The sequence below is a fragment of the Salmo salar genome, chromosome 22 (genome assembly GCF_965601325.2).
Source record: "Salmo salar chromosome 22, fSalSal1, whole genome shotgun sequence".
NCBI classification, from domain to species: domain Eukaryota; kingdom Metazoa; phylum Chordata; class Actinopteri; order Salmoniformes; family Salmonidae; genus Salmo; species Salmo salar.
Genome location: NC_138312.1, coordinates 42,419,485 through 42,433,806, shown reverse-complemented (window position 1 = coordinate 42,433,806; position 14,322 = coordinate 42,419,485). Strand labels below are relative to the sequence as shown.

The window sequence follows — 14,322 nt, the reverse complement described above, 5'->3', positions numbered from 1 at the left end:
TACCTTCCAACCTGGTAAGCAGAAGCATCCTGATAAGAAAACTGTAGACTCTCTTCATGTTCATGTACTGTATTAAAGTCCTACTACTCTAGGCCTAAGGTCTCTGACCCGGTAAATGTGCTGTTGTCTCTGGGTGTCGACATGCTTCGGCTACTTGATTCTAAAACATTATCCACTCTACACCGTCAGTACTTAGTTCATCTTATGCTTGAGCAGTTTATAGACCAATAGATCAGACAAAGAAGCCAACCCCCAGTGAAAACTTGTTGACCACAACCACTCTGTAGAGAGGAAACCATGTTGATGTTGAACTGCACATGAGGTGGAGTTGCTTGAAAGTATTGCTGAAAATAAATGACATTTCAGTCTGCTGGATTACAGTGACCATTTATTGAATGGTGTCATCTTTTTGATTTCCAGTCGCATTCATAAAACTATCACAGATATCAGAACGGAAATATGTTGCAAAACATAGGGTTCACACACACATATATGGGTAACACATGACAGTGGCTGTCTGTTGTAAACAAGAAATGATAAAGTCATTATAAAGTAATGTCATCAATAGCTGTCATGAATCGTCATAGATGATATAGTAATATTTCAAGTGTAGGCCTTGGAATTCTGTCTGCTTTTTACACATAAATATATCTACCTACATCATATTGTCAGGCACTGTTCAAAATATAATCAAATACATAACTGAGAGACGTAGAGCCCATCCTAATAACTATCATTTCCCGTAACGTAGGCCAAAGGAGTTATGGTTGTACGAGGACCTCCAAGCTCGATTCTGACGAATCCTGTTTTGTGGGTGGGGCTTCGCTGGGAACCACCACCACCACATCCTTCTGGGTAGTTCCGCCTCTAACAGTGGATTGTCTACGTCATTGGGTAGAAGAGCAGGAAGTTTGTCAGGGGGTGGGCCCTCTGTTGATGCAGTGGATAAATCTCTCAAGACCTTTAGCATTGCATTGTCTGGACTCTCCCCTGTGGAAACAAAGTTTATATTGCATTGTAGATCCAAATATGAGCCTTAACAGTCACCACAGCAAAAACAACACATGCCTCAGTCACCCTTTATATTTCTGTTATAATACTGTCATGTCATAGTAAAAATTATGATTTTAGGACTAACACTCATGTGAAGCATGACCTTCATGCTTTCTATCTCATCTCATTTGATCTAAACCACTGATAATTTGTCCTCTTAAGGCACATACATACTGTATTTACAGACACTATTTAATTTACATGAGTGACTGTACCTTGGGTATAGTGGGAGTATCTGAGGCTGCTAGCGGGGAAAGTCTCTGTTAGTGAAGCGATTAACATCAGAACCACGGTGAGCTGCAGCATGGTTGGTGGTGTTAACCTGGAACCCACCGCTTGGTTGAATGTATCTGTAAGGAGAAACAGGAGAGAAGTCCAGTACATTAAAGGTGCAGTAATGACCAACATTTGAATAGTCCTTAGGGTAGTAAGAAGGCCTTAATAAAAGTTAATTATCTAGCCAAAATAAAGCATGGTAAAAAGAAAACTGTATATGTACATAACTGTATATTGTCCACCTGCTCACCCATTTAGATCAACATGGATTCTGTAAATGGATACAGTGCATCTTAGCAGGGATGGGTTTAGTGTGAAATGCAGTTTGATGTATCGTGGATACGTATAAAACGCAGTTGACGTATTGGGGATGTATGTAAAGGCATTTTGATGTATTGGGGATGTGTGTAAAAGGCAGTTGATGTATTGGGGATGTATGCAAAAGGTAGTGTATGTAATTAAGAGATGTGTAAAAGGCAGTTTGATGTATTGTGGATGTGTGTAAAAGGCAGTTTGATGTATTGGGGAGGTGTGTAAAAGGCAATTGATGTATTGGGGATGTGTGTAAAAGGCAGTTTGATGTATTGGGGATGTGTGTAAAAGGCAGTTGATGTATTGGGGAGATGTGGAAAAGACAGTTGATGTATTGGGGATGTGTGTAAAAGGCAGTTTGATGTATTGGGGATGTGTGTAAAAGGCAGTTGATGTATTGGGGGGATGTGTAAAAGGCAGTTTGATGTATTGTGGATGTGTGTAAAAGGCAGTTGATGTATTGAGGATGTGTGTAAAAGGCAGTTTGATATATTGGAGATGTGTGTATAAGGCAGTTGATGTATTGGGGAGATGTGTAAAATGCAGTTTCATGTATTGGGGAGATGTGTAAAATGCAGTTTCATGTATTGGGGAGATGTGTAAAAGGCAGTTTGATGTATTGGGGATGTGTGTAAAAGGCAGTTTGATGCATTGGGGATGTGTGTAAAATGCAGTTTGATGTATTGGGGATGTGTGTAAAAGGCAGTTTGATGCATTGGGGATGTGTGTAAAAGGCAGTTTGATGCATTGGGGATGTGTGTAAAAGACAGTTGCTGTATTGAGGATGTGTGTAAAAGGCAGTTGATGTATTGGGGATATGTGTAAAAGGCAGTTGATGTATTGGGGATATGTGTAAAAGGCAGTTGATGTATTGGGGAGACGTGTAAAAGGCAGTATGATGTATTGGGGATGTGTGTAAAAGGCAGTTGATGTATTGGGGAGATGTGTAAAATGCAGTTTCATGTATTGGGGATGTGTGTAAAAGGCAGTTTGATGTATAGGGGATGTGTGTAAAAGGCAGTTGATGTATTGGGGAGATGTGTAAAATGCAGTTTCATGTATTGGGAATGTGTGTAAAAGGCAGTTTGATGCATTGGGGATGTGTGTAAAAGACAGTTGATGTATTGGGGAGATGTGTAAAATGCAGTTTCATGTATTGGGGATGTGTGTACAATGCAGTTTCATGTATTGGGGATGTGTGTAAAATGCAGTTTCATGTATATGGGGATGTGTGTAAAAGGCAGTTTCATGCATTGGGGATGTGTATATAAGGCAGTTTGATGTATTGGGGATGTGTGTAAAATGCAGGTTGATGTATTGGGGATGTGTGTAAAATGCAGTTTGATGTATTGGGGATGTGTGTAAAAGGCAGTTTGATGTGTCAGGGATGTGTGTGGTTACTGGGCAACTTGCCAATGTGACCTCAGTGTTAACTCATATCACCTGCTCTGTGGAGATGAAAGCAAGTCACCCTGCAGAGCACACAGGAGGAACACAGGGGAAAGGTTGGGGTACTGACCTCCCACAGCTGACTGAAAACTCCCAGAGCTGCTCATACTCTTCTCAACGAAGACAGAAACTCACTCTTTCAGACACACACATAGATTGTCATGCATGCACGCACGGACGCACACACACACAAAACAAAATGATCTCCTCCTACCTCCCCTCATTCCCTCACATACACACACACACACACACGCACACACACACCCACAAAAAGTCAACAGTTGACTTCAAACAGGAACATCAAAGGTCTGTGACATCATTACCAACCACTACTTCCTCAGTTATCTCTGGCTGACAGAAGGGATGCGCTTGATATTCAAGTGTCCCGTTTACTCACTGCTAGAGTCCCATTTCTGCCCAAACACCACATTGTAAAGATGAAAAAGTAAACATTTCCAAATCTTTCATATTCAAGGAGCTTTCCAGGGAGCCCTGAATCACTTTTTATTGGCAGATTATTTTCCCTGACTTGCTTACTTTGGACAGTTAAGCGGACGGGAACCAATAGCTACGAATGTTTTAAAAGGTCTTCATATACTGATAAATCCTGAATTATATTAATGATATTAAAAAAAATCCACTTTGGACCCACATAGAATATTTTCATTAACCAGTTGAATGTATCTATTCAATACAGTACTCATAAATTCAAGTTAAATGTGGTCTTATGTAGCTCAATTGGTAGAGTATGATGCTTGCAATGCCAGGATAGTCGGTTTGATTCCCAGGAACACCTATTTATGTAAAAAAGGTATGCACACATGACTGTAAGTCACTTTGGATAAAAGTGTCTGTTAAATGGCATAAAAAAAAACAAATAGAATAGCCCAAAAATAATATTCTCTTCAGAAACCTCCAGATTGTGGTTTTGATGGAGGGGAACCTTGACTCAAGCCTTGACTCTTCTGGCTCGTTAAACACTAAAGAGGCCTGTAAACTAGTAGTTTATCTGCTCCAGTCAAAGACACTGATCCTGCAGCGCAGATCTCAGTTAACAAAGGGATACTGATCACTGCTGGCCTCAGCTGTGGATCTGGTTAACCTGGTACTCCTCTGGTGCATTACAGTACACCACACTAACCACAACCTTTACTACATTCCTGAAAACCTTGACAAGGCATATGTACAGTACATTGAATGTAAATACAGAGAACGATAGACTGACAAAAATAGGTGATTCTTGACATCTTCAACTTCCTGGAAACCCAGTTTTTTCCTTGAATACTACTTGCTGAAATTTAAGCCAAATACCTTGTTTGTTTAGAAACAGGAGCAATCAATGTGGTTGATTTCAACACCAAGTTGACAAACCACTCAGTTTTAAGGCAATGGCATACATATTGTGTTCACCATTTAAAATAAATCTACCACGGAAGGAACAACATTGGCTTACCTGTTTCCCTGTGGAGCTGCCTGAAGAGGAAAGATATGTAGACCACTCCGACTGTGTCCTCACTACCCACCCCAAAGGGGCTTTTGTAGGGTGACCACTTGCGTCATCGTCCCTGTGTTGTAACCTGGTGTTGTTGGACCTCCTCCCTTATTTCTATCTCTCCTTTCATCCCCCTGTTCTCTCTTCTGTTTGGTGATTGCCAGAATTTCTCAGAAGTGAATCCTCTGAATTGGACCCAATTAAGTTTTATTTAGACCCGTCCAGCACACAATGCAGGGTAATTGAGTTTTATGTCAAGATCATCCGGACAATAAACAAAATAATGTAACATGTCAAGATCATCCGGACTATAAACAAAATAATGGAACATTGCAAAGGAGAAATGGTTTGATGAATATGTAGCCTCATACCCAATGTCTTCTTGATGTTGTTCCTTGTATTTGAACTACACAAAAGGGGGATGGGATGTTACAAACTAGCACTGGCTACAGTTGCTAGTCCATTTCCCCCAAAAAGGAGTGGAAAGGTAATTCACTAGACATTCTGAATAATCAAATGCATATCTATTATTATATAATGGGAATTCTAATCCTGAAGGCTGGTTAAAACCACATTCCAGCCTGTGTCTATTCCACAAGTTACCACCAGCTAAATCTATGATGTTAAAATGCCTATTTACTCTGTTCCATCTGACTGTGCAACCCATTGTCTTATTAGCCCAGCCAGGCAATTTATCAACTTGTCAACGTATCCAAACTTTTGACCGGTGCTGTATATCTTCCAAACACAGGCTTCTCGGGCATTATCACTTAAGTAAATGTTATATAGGTAACACACAACACTTTCTAAATGTACAACATACCATGGAAATATTGTTCATTCTGAAACTATTCAGTCACCTTGGCTTTTTCGACATTTTGTTACCTTACAGCCTTATTCTAAAATGGATGTATATATATATATATATACACACACACACACACACACACACACACACACACACACACACACACATATACATATATATATATATATATATATATATATATATATATATATATATATATATATATATATATACACACATATACATATATATATACACATATACATATATATATATATACACACACACACATATATATATATATATATATATATATATATATATATATATATATTATGTATATACCTGGGGCGGCAGGTAGATAAGTGGTTAGAGTGTTGGGCCAGTAACCGAAAAGTTTGCTAGATCGAATCCCTGAGCTGACAAGGTAAAAATCTGTCGTTCTGACCCTGAACAAGGCAGTTAACCCACTGTTCCCCATTGTAAATAAGAATTTGTTCGTAACTGACTTGCCTAGTTAAATAAATCTACTCACAATGACTCTACAAGCTTGGCACACCTGTATTTGGGGAGTTTCTCACATTTTTCTCAGCAAATCCTTTCAAGCTCTGTCAGATTGGATTGGGAGTGTCGCTGCACAGCTATTTTCAGGTCTCTCCAGAAATGTTAGCTTGTGTTCAAGTCCGGACTCCGCCTGGGCATTTAAATGTCAAGGACATTTAGAGACTTGTCCTGAAGCCACTCCTGCGTTGTCTTGTTTGTGTGCTTAGGGTCATTGTCCTGTTGGGATGGTGAACCTTGGCCCAGTGTGAAGTCCTGAATGCTCTGGAGCAGGTTTTCATCAAGGATATCTCTGTACTTTCTTCTGTTCATCTTTCCCCCGATCCTGTTCAGTCTCCCAGTCTCAGTCGCTGAAAAACATTCCCACAGCATGATGCTGCCAGCACAATGCTTCACAGTAGGGATGGTGCCAGGTTTCCTCCAGATGTGATGCTTGGCATTCAGGCCAAAGAGTTCTATCTTGGTTTCATCAGACCATAGAATCTTGTTTCTCATCATCTGAGAGTCTTTAGGTGCCTTTTAGCAAAGTTTAATAAACATCTCAAGGATGATCAATGGAAACAGGATTCAGCTGAGCTTAATTTTGAGTCTCATAACAAAGGGTCTGAATACTTGTTTTTTATTTGTAATACATTTGCTAAAATGTCTAAAAACCTGTTTTTGCTTTGTCAATATGGTGTATTGTGTGTAGATTGACGAGAGGATAAAATTATTAAGTACATTTTAGAAGGCTGTAACGTAACAAAATATGGAAAAAATCAAGGGGTCTGAATACTTTCTGAATGCACTGTAAATAAATGAAATGTGTAGGGCTCGATTCAATCCGTAGCGCTGAAGAGCCACACTAGAGAGAAATTTAAAGTTAATTTTGATTGAACCAACATATACAGCATTAACCAAAAATGCAGTCTCTTCGAACATCAGAACATTGCCTTTAAATTTCTATCGCACTTCAGCACTATGGATTGAATCGAGCCCAAAGTGTGTTTAACCAAAGGGCTCATAGTTGCTTGACTACAACTATAATAAAGGGTATGATAAACTGTAGATCAAAAATATGGTTTTATTATAAATACATAAGTAGGGTAGGATAGGTTACTTTCTAAATGATTACCCAAACTCAGTAATAATCTGATAACTTTCAGTTGCTTTTTGATTGCTTTCCTCTAAAGAGGCATTAGAAGAAGACAAAAAGGATCCATCAAACACATTTAGTGTGTCATCATAGTTGTCTCTGACTTGTGGTCAGACTCTCTCAGGCTGAAGAAACTTAAACGTGCCTTTTTGTCAATGCTGAATTGAGAAAACAGAAAGGTGTCAATGTAGTTTTTTTCCACAAACATCCTTTCTAAATGTAAAGGTAATCCAAGAACTAAACAACTCGTTTTTCAAAAGTATCTGTAATCTGATTACAATATTTCTGCTTGTAACGTAACTGATTGCAGTCACAGTTTCTTGTAAATTATTACGTCATTGATTACATGTAATCGTTTACTCCCAACCATGTGCATTAGTGGTATGGCAGCTAGTCATTGCCACACATCATGTATTTGGTGGTTCATGTTTTATGTAAACATTTCAAGAAGAAGAGTCCATCGGTTGGTTCATGGTTGGTGATGGGGGAAGGCTCTAAACTACCTCCCCGCTCCATCAGTCTCTGTCAAAGGTTATAGCCAGTCTGAGCCCAAATACACTTCACCTTTTGTCATCCATCACTTCCATTCCTCCATTCCTCTTCTTTTTCGGCTTCTCTCTCTCCCTTTCCTCAGACAATAGAAAGGCTACTTCCTAGGAAGTTGTTGTACAACTGGGACATGAAAGAAAGAATAGAGAAAGAGTGAGATAAATATAGAGAGCTTCCACTCCCTTTCTCTTCCCTCAGATCATAGAGGAGCTGTTTCCCTTGGAGAATAAAAAAAGAGAAGCGAGAGAGAGAGATTTCAGTCTTTCACGAAGCAGCACTATCGGGAGACTATAACTTGCCACTAGACACATTGTGAAAATGTTATGTGGAAAAATGTTGTCTTTGTTGAAATATCTGGGGTGTACCCAAATGTCAAGTAGTCTTGGAGACGGACTCATGTATTGTTGTTGTTTTTCCATTGCTTTGAGAGCCCAAACAACGCTTCCCATATGTACTGATGGATCTCGACAATTTTGTGGGAGAATGAAAAAAATCATAATGTATTATGTTTATTCAAAGTGATGAGTCTGGCTTAGTGACAGTCACAGTTGAAAAAATAAGGATTGTTGCTCTCACCACATTGAGATAGGGTATATTCACCAACGATAAAATGAATCCACACGCCACAGGGAAGAATGACCTGGAAGGAGATATAGACATACATATGAAGTGAGAACATTTCAACCCAGCAGACACTGTCACTTCAGCTTACAACTACCACAGAGTGATTCTGTCTTTGGTGTTGCCCAGGATACAGAACTTCAGCCCTTGAATGCCCAAGACAAATATCCCTTTAGAGATATCATACATTATTTTTTGGATTGAAGCTTTCTCACGTGCTTTGACCACAGTTTGTCTCAGAAAATGGTCCAGGGCTGGTCCCTGGACGTGGTCAGTAAAGTTATGTTGGCTTTCTTTGACCCTTCAGTCATGTCAGAACCTTGGATAAGGTGGAACAGAAACTCTGACGTGGTAGCGTCTGTGATCTTCCAAACTGTGCTTTCATTTTGACAGTGTTGGGATGGCATCAGTCATATAGCTGCTGTGTTATACGCACTGTTTCCCAACAACCTTAAATGGAATCCCTCCTTTGCTTTGTCTGTTTTAAATTGAAGGCCAATATAGTTGAGAGGTCTGGGAAAGTTGATACTGCTTTCCCCTGGAACTTTCTAATCAGTTGGCATCAAAAAAAGGAAACGAGGAGAAGCAGGCATTTAAAAATATGGTGCTGCCACCAAGGTACTGTATGTCTCTCATATAACCTAATCGTCTCCCAGCTCTCCTGTTGCTATGTGGTTGTTCCACCTTGCTTTCTAGAAAGCATGTCTTCTAAGACGCTCTGGATTAAAGTGTCTGCTGAATGACAAAAAAAAGAACATCTAAAATGTCCTCTCTATCAGTACCCCAGATGTGCTTTTGAACTCACCTGAACAGGAGCACAAAGCCGTAGCTCTCCACGGCCATGCCGATGATTGGCCAGCGGAACAGCACCAAGGCCACGCCTCCCAGGAAGAAGGTGGAGCCTCTGAGCTTCTGTCTCTGGAAGAAGAAGCCGGCCGTCCTCCTCAGGCCAATGATGAACGTCAGACCAGCCAGAAACAGAACCTGAAGGAAAGAAGTATGAAACAAGTTCTGTTTGAAAATATATAAAACAGAGTTTTCCTGTTTGTGATGCTATTATTGTCACTGTTATTTCCTGTTACTGTGACTATTGTCATGCAACCGAATTGCCGACAGAGTTAGAGTTCCGCGGTCGCCACCTTGGCGGCTGCAGATATATTAATCTCAGTCGATCTACAAACACATAGCCTATTAGCTATACAATTGTAATGTTATACCCCTGAGAAGGGGGAAATATGGGAAATGATTCACACTGACACAGCATCAGCGACTGTTCAGTGAGTTGTGATGATAAATTGCATAAAATCATAACTCTTTCCATAGATATCTCTTTTCTTAAATTATGCTGAACCCAAATTTTAACAAAACAAGCAACAATTTCAACAATTTTACTGAGTTACAGTAGATATAAGGAAATTAGTCAATTTACATGAATTCATTAGTCCCTAATCTATGGATTTCACATGACTGGGCAGGGGCCAAGCCATTGGTGAGTCTGGGAGGGTATAGGCCCACGCACCTGGGATGACAGGCCCAACCACTGGGGTGCCAGGCCCAGCCAATAAGAATTAGTTTTTCCCCACAAAAGGGCTATATTACAGACAGAAATACTCCTCAGTTTCACCAGCTGTCTGGGTGGCTGGTCTCAGATGATCCCACAGGTGAAGAAGCTGGATGTGGAGGTCCTGGGCTAGCGTAGTTACACATGGTCTGCCGTTGTGAGGCCTGGTTGGACGTACAGCCCAATTTTCTAAAATGATGTTGCAGGTGGCTTATGGTAGAGAAATGAACATTCAATATTCTGGTAACAACTGGTGGACATTCCTGCAGTCAGCATGCAAATTGCACGCTCCCTCAAGACTTGAGACAACTGTGGCATTGTGTTGTGTGACAAAACTGCACATTTTAGAGTGGCCTTTTATTGTCTCCATCACAAGGTGCACCTGTGTAATGATCAAGCTGTTTAATCAGTGTCTTGATATGCCACACCTGTTAGGTGGATGGATTATCTTGGCAAAGGAGAAATGCTCACTAACAGGGATGTAAACACATTTGTGCACAACATTTGAGAGAAATAAGCTTTTTGTGCATACTGTATGGAACATTTCTGGGATCTTTTATTTCAGCTCATGAAACATGGGACCAACACTTTACATGTTCAACTTTATATTTTTGTTCAGTATAGTTTAGAAGATACTGAAGCACTCTGGGACTGGGGTTGGATCCTCCTGTTTTAGTATTAAACCCATGTGAAACCTGTAGTGCTCTGCCTTCCTCTGGCTCTCAGCCAACTCTCTCTGTTGGCATGAAGCTCATAATCACACAATGCTGAAATTTGAATTATAGTGTTCAAGAACAGAAATGTTCTATTTTGTGAATCATAATCCCATGTATCATCTGTGTTGCTTAATGGTTGTAACTAATTACAGTGTCTGTACTCATTCAACTGAAATGTATAATGTTGGAAATTGTGGGGGTACTTTCTATCTTGTTTTTCATATTCAGCAGCAGTCAGTGGTCTGTATCAGTACTACTAATCTGATTAGAATTGATCAGTATGTGCATTTCTGCTAGCTCTCAGTGCAGGCATCTCGTTGGACGCCTGTGACCCTTCACCCCTGAAGTTCATTGGGGTCTGCATATGGAAAATTTCTGGGATCTTTTATTTCAGCTCATGAAACATGGGACCAACACTTCACTTGCGTTTGGTGGGGTTATGGTATGGGCAGGCATTAGCTACGGACATTGAACACAATTGCAATTTATCGATGGCAATTTGAATGCACAGAGATACCGTGACAAGATCCTGATGCCCATTGTTGTGCCATTCATCCGCCACCATCACCCCATGTTGCAGCATGATAATCCACAGCCCCATGTCGCAAGGATCTATACACAATTCCTGGAAGTTGAAAATGTCCCAGTTCTTCCATGGCCTGCATACTCACCAGACATGTGATGCTCTGGATCGACGTATACGACAGTGTGTTCCAGTTCCCGCCAATATCCAGCACCTTCACACAGCCATTGAAGAGGAGTGGGACAACATTCCAAAGGCCCCAATCAACAGCCTGATCAGCTCTATGCGAAGGAGATATGTCACGCTGCATGAGGCAAATGGTCACACAAGATACTGACTGGTTTTCTGATCCACTCCCCATCTTTTTTTTAAAGGTGTCTGTGATCAACAGATGCATATCTGTATTCCGAGTCATGTGAAATCCATAGATTAGAGCCTAATGAATTTATTTCAATTCACTGATTTCCTTATATAGATTGTAAGTCAGTAAAATCTTTGAAATTGTTGCATGTTGCGTTTATATTTTTGTTCAGTATAAGAATGCTGTTCACTGACTATAACAGTTCAACATCATAGTCCCCTTCACTCTCATCACTAAGCTCAGGACCCTGGGACTGAGCACCTTCCGCTACAACTGGATCTTGGACTTCCTAACAGGCCACCCCCAGATGTTGAGGGTAGGCAACATCATATCCAACCATAAACACGAAAGCCCATCAACAGTGTGTGCTTAGTCCCCTCCTGTACTCCTTGTTCACCCGTGACTGCGTGGCCCACGACTCCAACACCATCATCAAGTTTGGGAGGAGGTCAGAGACCTGGCAGAGTGCTACCAAGACAACAACCTTTCCCTCAACGTCAGCAAGACAAATGAGCTGATCGTGGAATACGGGAAATGGAGGGGTGAGCACGCCCCCATTCACATTAATGGGGCTGTAGTGGAGTGGGTCGAGAGCTTCAAGTTCCAAAGGTGTCCACGTCAATAACAAATTAACATGTTCGACACACACCCACAAAGTTGTGAAGAGGGCACGACAGCGCCTCCTCCCCCTCAGGTAACTGCAAGGCACCCGACCGCAAGAGGATGGTGAATACGGCCCAGTACATCACTGGGGCCGAGCTCCCTGCCATCCAGGACCTCAATACCAGGCAGTGTCAGAGGAAGGCACAAAAATGGTCAAGGACCCCAGCCACCCAAGCCATAGACTATTCTCTCTGCTCCCGCACGGCAAGCAGTACCAGTGCACAAAGTCTGGAACCAACAGGACCCTGAACAGCTTGTACGCCCAGCCATAAGACTGCTAAACAACCTTGCTGAATGGCTACCCGGACTACCTGCATAGACCCTTTTTTGCACTAACTCTCTTGCACTGACACTATGCAAAAACATTGTACTCCCACACATACATACAGTACTTAGCTGTATATATCCATGTTATTGTTACTCGTTATTTTTATTCGTTATTTACTGTGTATTGTTGGAAAAGGACCCGTAAGTAAGCGTTTCACTGTTAGTCTAAGCCTGTGATTTTATTTGAAAAAAAAGGTGTATAATGAGTAAACTTTCAACCCCAGTAGGCAGTCGAGATAAGACGAACAACCACCGATATAAACAAAAACGTATGACATTTTTAGAGCTGTATTCTGACTGCATTTTCATGTAGGCCTATAGTGAAGATAAGCCATGTGGAGATGTTCATTTTATTTGAAACTTGTTTGAAAAGATTAGTACGGATTTTCTCAGAGGACCCCACATTGGGGTGTGACCCCAAGTTTAGGAACCACTGTGCTAACCTCTCTCTCTGCTTGCTTCCTTTCTCTCTCTGTATCATCTGCTTCCTTCTGTAGCCGGCATATTTATTGCTCCTGCTGAGGTAGGCTCTGTTTAACATGAGCTTTTTATGTAATCTTTCTAGCTGGCTAAGTAATACTAGCCAGAGCCCTTCAACGAGACTGCAATAGAAGTCTCTGCCGGTAGCTAGCCACCTGACTGACTGTATCTATAAGCGACTCATTCTCTGAGAGTCGGTTTTTGTTTGTTGGGGGATGTCTGTAGACACGGCAGTAGTCCCAGGACGGTTTTAAAATGGCCTTTTGTCCAGCATATAGTTGCCTAGAGGGGAGCCGATTCCGAACTGGGGTAGTTCGTTTCATGTTTCAGGCTCTCTGCATGTGCCTCGAGAGTGCAGAGTTAGCTGTTTGAGAGAGTGGTGAATGTGCTGCTAAAAAGGCAAATCTGGGCGGCGAATCCAGAAGACGCAGGCCAATATAACATACAAACCACTGTTCAAGATCCCACTTGTTCACAAAGAGGCAGGCGCGATTAGAACTCAGTCAGATCAAGAAAATAAGCGTTCTGAGCTTTGATCAACGCTGGGAGCAATATTTAGATGTTGACCCATAACTTATTTTCTTTATTGTGTACAAAATATATATTTGTATTAATATTTTCAAATTACAAAGATTATTACTCACATTCCCAAATGCCAGCAAGACAGAGTCAAAGTACAGCAGCACGCCAAAGAGCAGGAAGAAGAGGCCAAAGCCTGTGAGACCAACACCAATCTCTGGAACACACACACACATAGAGAGAGAAACACACACACATACAAATTAGCGAGACATCCCAAGTAGTTAAACCAACTCTACAGTCTGTTCCTACATTTAGGCAGTCTACAGAGTTCAAACTCACAGTATCCATAGCCTTGTAGGCTTTCACCATGACACACTTCAAAGTTAAAAGTTCACAACAAAATAACTCAAGTCCAGGTACAATATGTAAACTAGCAGATTTACCTGAGTAATCCTTTCAAGTAAATTAAAAACAAACTGATTGTAAGAAAGGCTGTTGTAAACCACTTACTCTGAGTCTCCGTGATTGAAACCATGATGTCCTTGTCTTCCCCTGAATTCTCTCTCCTTCTCTCCCCCTTCTTGCGTCTCTCTCTCTCTCTCTATGTCTCCGTCTCTTTGCGATCGGTGTGTAGATCTGTGCACCTCCTTTCTCTTCGGTGACCTTTGAACTGTGCTGTCACATCCTGCGTGCTAGGTGATCATCAACCAGACTTGGGGGGGGGGGGGGGGGGGGTTATCCATTGATTTGTTCTTAAGCTACCTTCCTGACCGGATCTCTCTTGAATAAAGGATCCAGTTTATCATAATTAGACTTCCTAGTTTGAATAAAGGATCCAGTTTATCATAATGGGACTTCGTAGTTTGAATAAAGGAGACACTTTACAGGTTTTTATAGAGTGGATGTGAAATGG

General features: G+C 41.2%; 2 protein-coding genes across 5 annotated transcripts; both read right to left on the bottom strand.

Annotated features, from left to right (window-relative positions):
• Positions 1 to 371: 371 nt before the first annotated feature.
• On the bottom strand, positions 372 to 5,484 carry kiss1 (KiSS-1 metastasis suppressor). The gene is made up of 3 exons (XM_045705799.2): positions 4,544 to 5,484; positions 1,269 to 1,403; positions 372 to 990 (listed from the first exon to the last, which is right to left on the bottom strand). Exons 2-3 carry the CDS (start codon positions 1,357 to 1,359, stop codon positions 734 to 736), a joined length of 348 nt encoding a protein of 115 aa, XP_045561755.2. The 5' UTR covers positions 1,360 to 1,403; positions 4,544 to 5,484; the 3' UTR covers positions 372 to 733.
• A 1,510-nt stretch (positions 5,485 to 6,994) lies between these two features.
• golt1a (golgi transport 1A) lies at positions 6,995 to 14,075 on the bottom strand. Of its 4 annotated transcripts, XR_014382109.1 has the most exons (7): positions 13,920 to 14,075; positions 13,532 to 13,623; positions 11,205 to 11,360; positions 9,062 to 9,240; positions 8,212 to 8,275; positions 7,651 to 7,758; positions 6,995 to 7,244 (listed from the first exon to the last, which is right to left on the bottom strand). XR_014382109.1 is itself a non-coding variant. In XM_082967324.1 (6 exons), the coding sequence occupies exons 1-6, from the start codon at positions 13,942 to 13,944 to the stop codon at positions 7,717 to 7,719; spliced, it is 558 nt and encodes a 185-aa protein (XP_082823450.1). In that variant the 5' UTR covers positions 13,945 to 14,075; the 3' UTR covers positions 6,995 to 7,716.
• Between the last annotated feature and the right edge of the window lie 247 nt (positions 14,076 to 14,322).